This window comes from Salarias fasciatus, chromosome 9 (genome assembly GCF_902148845.1).
Source record: "Salarias fasciatus chromosome 9, fSalaFa1.1, whole genome shotgun sequence".
Taxonomy (NCBI): Eukaryota; Metazoa; Chordata; class Actinopteri; order Blenniiformes; family Blenniidae; genus Salarias; species Salarias fasciatus.
The window spans coordinates 12,985,468-12,995,818 of NC_043753.1; the positions used below are offsets into that span (position 1 = coordinate 12,985,468).

Genomic DNA, 10,351 nt, shown 5'->3' on the forward strand with positions numbered 1-10,351 from the left:
CTGAATTTAACATGTTTGTTTTCTAATGATTCACTCGACTGTGTCTTTCATGTCAATATGAACGTTTCATGAAGCGGTGCTCGTGCGTAAATCTGCCCAAAAGTGCAAGTGTGACTGACAATATTGGAAGTGGAATGATTTCATTCTTTAAATATGCTCAGTTTGACTTTTTTTCGATTTGCGGGTTAATATCTATCACAAGCAAAAGTCATGATTTAGGAAGGAACAAGGATTTGCGCGTTGGATCCAAAGTGATATGGATCAAAACCACCGAAAATAGGCGCGTTTGACCGATTGTGCGTTAAAGAAAAAAAAAAAAAAACATCATCGTGAAGTTAGAATCACAAAATAAATACAGACATAAAAATCATCGCAACCTATTTTTCCAGTGGAAAAAAAAGATATAAGGTTTATGTAAATAAAATGACAGAATATCTGGGATTCAACCGAAAAGGGACTTTGTGTGAGTGTTGATTTTTAATGTGTTCTGTATGACCTACTGATGAATCACCAGGCAGGAGAAACACATTTAACCCCTTCTCTAGGTTAAAAAACGATTAAACATTGGGGGGGGTGGGGTGGGGCGGGGGGGGGGGGGGGGGGGGGGGGTATAGTCAGTGGTCTTTTTATTTCACACCAAATCTACCGTGCGTAGAATACAAACACTATTCGAAAAAGAAAATATGGCCACGAAGTCTTGTCATCTTAATTAATTAATCAAAATGGCAAAAAACAAGCAAACAAACAAAATCCCCCATAGAATTAATGCTCACTATGCACCCACATGTCCTCATTTCTAACTGTTACTCTATTGTAAAAGAAATGCAAGAGAACAGAGAATTTGTACTGAGAGAAATTAAATGTTTGACAGAGAAGATCCCCCTAGTCTAACATTATCTGTAAAAGTGTGATTGAAATTATGTGGGGTTTTTTTTTGTTTGTTTGTTTTTTTTGTTTTTTTGCACACTTCTCAGCTAATAAATTTCAGGATTGGTCAAACATACAGAATTGTTTATTGTTTATTGTTTGTTGTTGTTTAGGGATCCCCATTAGCTTCCACCGTGGTGGCTGCTAGTCTTCCTGGGGCCCCAATTAAAAACATTAACAGAAAATTACAGTAAAAAAAAAAAAAGTTAAAACAAAAGTTTACAAAGACATTTCTCGCCGCACATATATTGACAACTCTTTAGCCCAACTCAATCAGCGTGTCACTCTCCAGAGATCCAACAGATTTTTTAAATGCTTGTAACTTTGAGTTAATTCTATGAGGTGGTTTGTTCCATAGCTGAGCAGCCCTGTATTAAGATGACTTCTGCAAAAAAACAGGTTCTGGGGCGGTCAACAACCATGTCTCCTCCAGAGGCGCTTCGTGTGGAATGAACATGGGTCTGATTTACAAACGTCACTCTCTGAAATAAAATGTCAGGTTCTTTAGATATAATGATCTTCTTCAACAACAGCATTAACAGCGTATATTGCACTTCACTATGAAACATTAACCAGGACAAAGTAGAGTGCGTGTCTTTCACCCTGGTAGTATGAGGACATTTCAGAACTAAACGGGCAGCCTTATTTTGGGCAGCCTTAGCTAAGTCAGATTTATTTGCGGCGGACCTTATAACGGGACAATACTCGAGCTGAGAGAGACTGGACGATCTGTTTGATGATCTCTGGAGTGACATAATACATGCACCTTCTAATCACAGCCATAGCTCTGCCCAGTTTACTGCCCGATTTACATATTAATCAGACAATACTCACAACTCCACTTCATGGTGGGGATAATGCTGTTGGGATGGTTTGTTTTTAAGGCTCCTGGACACAAGTGTGACTGCAAAATCACAATCAACGTTTCACAAGGGACTGAAAAGGAACACAAAAGCACTGAAGGCGTCACTGTCTGCATTTCCAGAACAAAAATCTCCGTCAGTATCAAGTAAAACTGTTCAAAACTCAGTTTAATATCACCTGTGTCTGTTTTGGGAGAACAGTTCAGTCACATGACCCACATTAAGGTTATCTGTGAAATAAATGTATTTCATTATCATTAGGAACTCATTAATGGAACACTTCCATGCAACAAAGGAAAGGCTTTCATTATCCTGAACTGCTTGAATTCACAGCAGATAGAAAGGGAGAGCTTAAAATGCTATAAATGCTTAAAAATAGGAACATTTTCAAAGATGTCATCATGATCTGCTTCTCAGGTAAATGAATATTCTCAGGAAGTGTGTCAGCAAGGCACAAATGAAAGCAAAACAGGTTAAAAAGTTATAACTCGATCAACAGCAGTGATTAACAATGAAGCCAAAACATTGTGAAAACAGATGGTGCAAATAAGTATAAAATCTGGGATATTTGATATGTTACTACTCTGCCAGATCTTTAATTTTGTCCACATAAAGTAGCTTTTCTATTGTCAATCATTAAATAACAAAAATTAATGCAATGAACAAGATTCATCAGCACAGACAGGAGTAATGTGTTTCAAGAAGTACATTCACAAATACCAGCTTCAGCAGTCCCAGCATGACTTCAGACTTCATAGGACTGATTTGATCACTTGCAATTACAGCAACATTATGTCTGTAATGACACGCAGAAAAACAGACACGTAAAACCTCTCAACATCTCTGATCCGGATTCAGTCTGTTCCATAAATATTGACTTGATTGAACTAAAAAGAAAAAAAAAAATCAGTAAATACATAACTGACAATAACATTTGATTCCATTTCAGTGCATCTCTTCAAAAGAGATTATTATCCTTAAACGTCTTTACTTATGTATTTACTGATTTAAAAAAAAATAGTCCAAATCGTCAGTTGAATAATAATAATAATAATAATAATAATAATAATAATAATAATAATAATAATAATAATAATAATAATAATAATTTGAATGAGTGATATTTGGATTAATTCATCTAATGTTTCAACGTTGAAGAAAATTAAGAGAAGAAAACTAATTAGACTCCACACATTTCATCAAATAGACTATTGACCAATAATTAGACTAACGTAGCTAAACTATAATACCCTTTTTAAACTTTGAACATCGAATTGTTTTTTTTTTTGTTTTTTTTTTTTTAATTTTTTGAAAAATATATTAATTTGAAGGGGAAGCAAAACGATTTCATCTTTAACCTCAGGGCTTTTTTTTAACAGATTTTTACTTGCACATATTTTTAGCATATCATACTTAAGGTACATTGTTTTTTCAGGGATTAAACCTGATTATTTCTGTCACATTTGAAGAGGCTGTTGGCAGAAATGACTTCTGAGGATCACATTTAAGAGAAAAGTTAAAAATTAAATTAAAAATTGCAATATTCATTTATTGCGTGAAGTTTGTTGAATTGGTCCTGAAATGCAGGTCAAATGAAAAGGCGAAACTGAAAGGTTGTACAACTCTCAAATGTAGGGAAAACGAAGAACATTATTGTTTTAAACGTTTCCATGTCCAGAATCTCCTCTGGAGTGTTTTAAGGAAACTGAAGACAGAGATTGTGAGGAAGAGCTCTCACTCTGACCGCACAAGACACGACTTAGTTCAGTGATGAGCGCGCGACTCGCTGGGAGCCATCTTTTCGAAAATAGACGATCTTTGACGGGAGCGACGGAGCCGTGTTCTTCCGGTCTGTTGCCATGGCAACACCGAACAACAACACAGCCTCACCATAAAACAACTCCGGTGATAAAAACACGTTTTTTTTGGTGGATAAAACTCGTATTTTTCATCATTATGAGTCAACGGCAGATCATCCAAGGTGAGGACTTTGAGTTCAGAAGGCGCGCAATTTGTTTGTTTTTTACTTTTTTTTTTTAACCTTTCTCTGTGATTTGCAGTGTTCGAGCAATATCAGAAATCCAGGATGCAGTTCGTCCAAACGATCGCCGATTTGGCATCCCGGCCACAAAATATAGAAATCCTCCAAGATGCAGGTAAGAAATCTGTTTTTATACAATCAATCTATCATTTTGATGGGCCTTTTACATTAAAAGGAGAGAAAAGAAAGAATTCCAGATGGATTACACTGAAGCACAAAATTCCCTAAAAACATGGTAGACCCTCCATCAGCTCCAAGGTTAGCTGTTGTAGCTTTCTGCTTGCACTGGTTGGAGTTGGAGGAGAGTAAATTAAGTAAATCATAGATCAGAGATGGAGAACAACAAACTAACAAATAAACACTGCTAATCCACAAACAGTTTATTCAGTCAAAGTTTCATCTGTTTTCTGTGCTGCTTACCAATCACACACACACACTTGATTACTATCTACTACATACTGGAACAGGATTAGAAGCAGATATAATTTCCCCCCCTGTTGGCTGCTGTTGCCCTGCAGGCGTGATGTCCATGCTGCGGCCCCTGATGCTGGACGTGGTCCCCAGCATCCAGCAGACCGCCGCTCTGGCCCTGGGCCGCCTGGCAGACCACAGCGACGACCTGGCCGAGGGGGTGGTCCGAGAGGACATCCTGCCCCAGCTGGTCCAGTCTCTGGCCTCCAAGAACGTCAGTATCCCCTCCTCGGAGCAGATTATGTACTAATGACAGGTTTGTAGCTCCCGCTCTGAGAGAGCGAGTCGGAGGCTGTCACCCTGCAGGACCTCAAGGTCAGCCCCCTCTGGATGTGAGAATGTGTGTGTTGGGCTAACTTGGCAGTTCGCCTGGGGGCTACTTCAGTACTTAAGAGCCCTTTACCATGAGAGCAAGCAGGCCTTTGTCTGCTCCCTCTTTCTCCCTCGGCCCACTCACAGGCTCACAGTGAAAGGAGATGTGGATAACTTGTAGGTATTCAAGGGGAAATTGTGCTTTTCTATCTTAATCCAAAACATGGACATAAAAAAACATACAATGTGATGTGTGTTTTTTTGTTTGCAGAAGATCAATGTGTTTTAAAGGGAACAAATGAGTCAAGGTGGTGAGAAACAACCCCAACACATTAACTGACCTCTTCCAAAAGACCAGCGACACATGAGTGCATTCAAAACACGTTTATTTATAGATTATGAAACAAAACACAGAGAAAACTCCGGCAGCTCCACATCAGTAAAGTGTTATTGGAGAGGAAATCTCCCAAACTCCCTGTTACCAACTTCTTCAGTTGGAGCAGTGCTTCTGAATGTTTTTATGTGGAGGAGCAAATGACTCATTATTGTGTTTTATCACACATTTGCATCATTTACACTTTTAAAAATAAGCTATGGTGAAAAGTCATAACTGTGACAACAGCTGCAGACAAGATTTCAAAAATCTCGAAGGAGCACAAAATCCTTTTATTGATGAAGAGGTCAGTTAACAGTTACAGTTTATCTTGTGGGAACTTGGTATATGTGAGAACTCCTGGATTTGAAGAATAGAAGGATTTAAACACCAGATCTTAATTTCTTAAATTAAAACTTCTCAAAGTATTGAGTTGTATTCCTCTGGAAATTAACCAACTGAAAGCAAAACCAAAATACTTGATATGAAGATGACCACTGTACATTATATAACACATGTAAACTGTCTTTTCATTAGGTACTTTGCTACATTGATATGAAAATGTCTAAAAAATCTGATGGCAGAGTTTATCTGGGGCACTAATTTAAACATGTGTGTCTGTATGTGTGTGTAGAGGTTCTATAAGAAGGCGGCGGCGTTCGTGTTGCGTGCGGTGGCCAAACACTCCCCGGAGCTGGCCCAGGCGGTGGTGGCCTGCAGCGGGGCAGACGCTCTGGTGCTCTGCCTGGAGGAGTTTGACCCCGGGGTGAAGGAGGCTGCGGCCTGGGCTCTGGGCTTCATCGCACGGCACAACGCCGGTGAGGAGAACGCCGCCCTCTTCCTAGTCCGTCTTGGCTCGGCTTTGAGGTTCTGGTTCACCCACACGCCCCTGCTTCACCGCCAGCGCTGGCCCAGTCGGTCGTGGACGCCGGCGCCGTCCCTCTGCTGGTGCTGTCTCTGACGGAGCCCGAGGTGGCCCTCAAACGCATCGTGGCCTCCACGCTCAGCGACATCGCCAAGCACACGCCCGAACTGGCCCAGACCGTGGTGGACACCGGCGCCATCGCACACCTGGCGCAGATGATCCTCAGTCCAGACGCCAAGCTCAAGGTGAGGTCAGCCTAATCACTGTTTTGATGTCGTCTCGTCTCTGGTGAGACGGAGCCTGACTGCACGGTTAAAAAGTGTGACTGTGTGCTGCAGAGGCAGGTCTTCTCGGCTCTCAGTCACATCAGTAAACACTCGGTGGGCCTGGCCGAGCTGGTGGTCGAGGCCGAGGTCTTCCCCGCGGCTCTGGCCTGCCTCCGAGACCCGGACGAGTACGTCAGGAAAAACGTCACCACGCTCATGAGGGAGGTGGTGAAACACACGCCTGAGGTACATTACACACACTCACAGTCATGCCGCAGAGATCCGCAGAGATAATCGTGTGTGTGTGTGTGTGTGTGTGTGTGTGTGTGTGTGTGTCAGCTGTCCCAGGTGATCGTGAACTGCGGCGGTCTGGCAGCGGTGGTGGACGACCTGGGGGTGTGCAGGGGGAACCTGCGGCTGCCGGGGATCATGATGCTGGGATACGTGGCGGCTCACAGTGAAACCCTGGCCATGGCCGTCATTCTCTCCAAGGTGAGGTGGTGAGGACCCCCCCACCCCAACCCCCAGGGACTGGTATGTAGGTCACCGCTGACTGCTCCCCCTCCTGTCCTGCAGGGGGTGCCCCAGCTGGCCCTGTGTCTGTCCGAGGAGACCGAGCATCACATCAAGGCGGCCACCGTCTGGTCCATCGAGCAGATCGGGCACCACACCCCGGAGCACGCCAAGGCCGTGGCCGCGGCCAACCTGCTGCCCCAACTGCTGCAGCTCTACATGGAGGTCAGCAGCTCCGAGGACCTGCAGAACAAGGTGAGACCCACAACTAACCACCAGGCATTATGGGTAAGATATGTGGCCCAGCAAGGTCATGTGAAACAATGTAGAATTTTTGCTCCTGTTGTAGAATGTAATGAAAGTATCTTCCTGCTCCGGTGTGTGTTCAGAGTAAAAAGGCTCTGAAAAGCGTCCTGCAGAAGTGCACCCAGCTGGTGTACCTGGAGCCGCTGCTCTACGAGGCTCCCAGCAACATCCTGAAGTACGTGGTCTGCCAGTTCAGCAAGGTGGGTGTCCGCCGGGCCCGTCCATGTCGGTGAGCCGGCGTCCCTGCCAGGTGTGTGACCGTGTCCTCCCCTCCAAGGTGCTGCCTCACGACAGCAAGGCTCGCCGTCTGTTCGTGACCAGCGGGGGCCTGAAGAAGGTGCAGGAGATCGAGGCCGAGCCCGGCTCCGCCCTGCAGGAGTACATCAACGCCATCAACAGCTGCTTCCCTGAAGAGATCGTCAGGTATTCTCTGCTCGCCTGCGATTCACATCAGATCAACACAGTGAACTATCCATCATCTGAGAGCCGTGCAGGCTGTAGGAACACTCCTCCTCCTCTCTGATCCCTGCAATTGAGAGGAAAAAATACTGATGGCACTCACACATAAATCCTATTTTTTTCCCACAATGTTTAAGGAAGTGATTTTGAAAAGGAAAATGGAATAACCAGCAGATCTTCATATATTCATGATGGATGTGTGTGTGTTTTCAGGTACTACTCCCCTGGATACTCAGAGGCCTTGTTGGAGCGTTTAGAGAATTACCAGCCAGCCTGACATCAAGTCACCATGGATCTCTACAAAACTAAAACACCTTACACTTGATTACCTTTTAATTGACTTTTTTTTTAACCCTTGTAAATAACTAAATGTTGGCAGTAGCTCTTTTATATATTATTCCAGTGTAGATTTAGACCAGCATTAAAGTGTTTTTACCTCCTGGTAAGAGCTGGAGGCTTGGTGCGGGTCAGCAGCCAGGCTCAGCGGCACAGCAGCAGGTGGCTGGGAATCAGACACCATCAGGCTGCAGACCTGCTGACACGTGGATCTCAGTCTGAGCTCTGCTGTTTTCAGGCAGCTCTCTTTCATCACAGAGCGACTCTCCAGTGATGAGAACCCGCAGAACCTCTCATGTTCTTCTCTAATCTGTAAAATAATCTGAACTATGCAGATTACGTGACGCCACGCCGCGTGGAAGAGGTTTCTTTTCCGCTTGCATTTCGTTTCCCGCGGGTCACAGCGCCTCCTGGCGGCCGCGCGCCGCAGCTCGGCTGTGCGCGCGTGTGCGCGCCGCCGCAGCAGCTGCGGCGCACATGGCGCCGGAGCCGCTCTTTGTTTATTGTCTCGCGGGGTTGTCTCCTGCTCGTTCCCCCCGCGTCGTACCGACGGCGCGGGTAAAGCCTCGGCCCCGCGCCGCAGCGGAGGAGATCTGAGCCCGGTAATGCTGCAGCTGCTGACCCCCCCCCGCCCCGTCCTCCTGTCCTCCCCCCTCCATGAAAAAAAAAAAAAAAAAAAAAAAAAAAAAAATTCCATGTTATGTCCGCGCACAACCTGTTTTATCGTTTGGTGCGCGCTGCAGATCCGAACCCGCATCTGCTTTTGCAGCTGCGCGCTTTAAGCGAACAGAACCTGCGAGCTGCGCAAACAAATATCACGCTCCATAATCCGAAACATAACCTGTGTTTCTTCCTAATCTCTCTTTACGGACTGTCACACTCTCACATCCGCTTTTTGAAACGGTGGATTAAAAAGGATTCAGTGTAATCGAAAGTTATGTTGAGGATAACGGTGTGTGAATATTTCGGTTAAATTCCCTAAAATGAATAAATGAAACCTCTGAAAAATGGGAAAGAAATTAGACAGACTGAGATGAAGCCAATAATGTAAAGAATGCTGGGTATTTTATTTCATACTGTTAAATAAGTGACATATTCGTCAATTTAGAAAAGAAAAAAAAATCAGGCTGATGTAAATAAAAAAAGAACGGGTAAAAGATATTTTAATAAAAAGTAAAACAATGTGAACGTAATGACTTCGTCCAATCAAAAACAGAAAATACGCACAAATGTACTTTGATCTTTTTTCACGAAAAAAAATCCTTAGGAAAAAAAAGCTTCCGTCTGTTTTAACTCAGCAGCAGTTTTTATTTAATTTTTTTTTTAACGTGTATGGCTGAGATCTGCGCAAATTCAGTTCTTCAGTCAGCTGCGGGTCAAAAGCTGAAGCTGCGTTTTAATTGGTTTTATGGAATAAATTAACATAACTATGGCGAGAGGGCATCTGCGCAAATATTTGGAACAATTTCAATCTAATAATCATATCCGAGTCCACAATTTATGCAATTATATTTCACTGCATTTAAAAGAAACTGGAACAATTTGGGTCAGATTATTGTGGAATGGTTGCTCACTTTTAAAATCTTAAAAAAAAAAAAAAAAAAAAAAAAAAAAAACATACATCAAAAAAATAACGAGTGTGGGTGCATGACGCAATATATAATTTAGCGTTCACAGTAAGCGTGGTCTGGGGTTCGAATCCCGGGAAGGACATCCAGAGCAAAAATAAACAAATAAAAATCAACTGTGTGTGTGTGTATGCTGTGTGGCGTTCTGTTAAAAACAGACAATCTAACAGCTGATGTTGAGCCTGTGGGAAAGCCTTCCAGTGGAGAAGAATCTTAAATAATAGTGGATCAAAAATAAAAATGAAAAAAGAAAGCACCTCAGGCAGACGTTGAGTTAAGCAGAACAAGTGCTTTAATTGGTTTGAGTGAATGCTTATGGAATGGAGTGTATTATTATTATTATCATCATTAAATGTGAAGAACAATAAACATACAACATCATTTTGGCCTCTCTGCCACTGAAGGGAGAAAACACACACACACACACACTCACTCTTTCACCCACTCTCTCTCACACGCACACACACTCACACACTCTAATGCTTTAATAAAAAGCACTTGGGGCTGTCGAGGCTCGTTCTGTAGAGGTGGGCCGCTGTTTCCTGGCTTTTTTCGTCTCGACTTGACATTTTGTTTGAAATGTTAATATCTGTTATTTTTCCCTTTTCTACCCCCCCCCCCCCCCCCCCCCCCCCCCCCTCAACTGTCGCCGATTTCCAAATTGGAAGCCAAAATGAATAGTGTCCCACCTCTGCAGATCTTGATAAACCACATGAACACAGAGCTTTTTCCCATAAGTTTGGACATGTTCACACACGAGCACTGCACACCTCACTCCATCTATCACAAAAAAAAAAAAAGATTTAGTTTAAACAGACATATTTTACAATACACAATGTTCTTCAAGCTCATGTGGGGTAGTTCAGTCTGCTGAAAGATGCTTTTGGCAAGTTAACAAACAACGCTGGCAGCAGGTTCACTGGTGGGTGAAGGAGTTCATTCATGAAAGAAGTCACAAAAGCGAAGACTTATTTATTTTAAGGTACAGCAG

At 43.2% G+C, this 10,351-nt stretch overlaps 1 protein-coding gene across 1 annotated transcript; it reads left to right on the forward strand.

The window, feature by feature from the left end:
• Positions 1 to 3,873: 3,873 nt before the first annotated feature.
• Positions 3,874 to 7,687, forward strand: spag6 (sperm associated antigen 6). The gene is made up of 10 exons (XM_030100071.1): positions 3,874 to 3,946; positions 4,350 to 4,516; positions 5,622 to 5,805; positions 5,892 to 6,097; positions 6,191 to 6,364; positions 6,458 to 6,610; positions 6,695 to 6,886; positions 7,021 to 7,137; positions 7,215 to 7,360; positions 7,610 to 7,687. The coding sequence occupies exons 1-10, from the start codon at positions 3,877 to 3,879 to the stop codon at positions 7,671 to 7,673; spliced, it is 1,473 nt and encodes a 490-aa protein (XP_029955931.1). The 5' UTR covers positions 3,874 to 3,876; the 3' UTR covers positions 7,674 to 7,687.
• Positions 7,688 to 10,351: the final 2,664 nt, after the last annotated feature.

Bases quoted from the DNA above. Each gene is read 5' to 3' on its own strand.
- spag6 (XM_030100071.1), top strand. From the start codon at position 3,877: ATGCAGTTCGTCCAAACGATCGCCGATTTGGCATCCCGGCCACAAAAT. The intron at 3,947-4,349 runs GTAAGAAATCTG...GTTGCCCTGCAG, and splicing joins AGAAATCCTCCAAGATGCAG to GCGTGATGTCCATGCTGCGG. The intron at 6,365-6,457 runs GTACATTACACA...TGTGTGTGTCAG, and splicing joins TGGTGAAACACACGCCTGAG to CTGTCCCAGGTGATCGTGAA.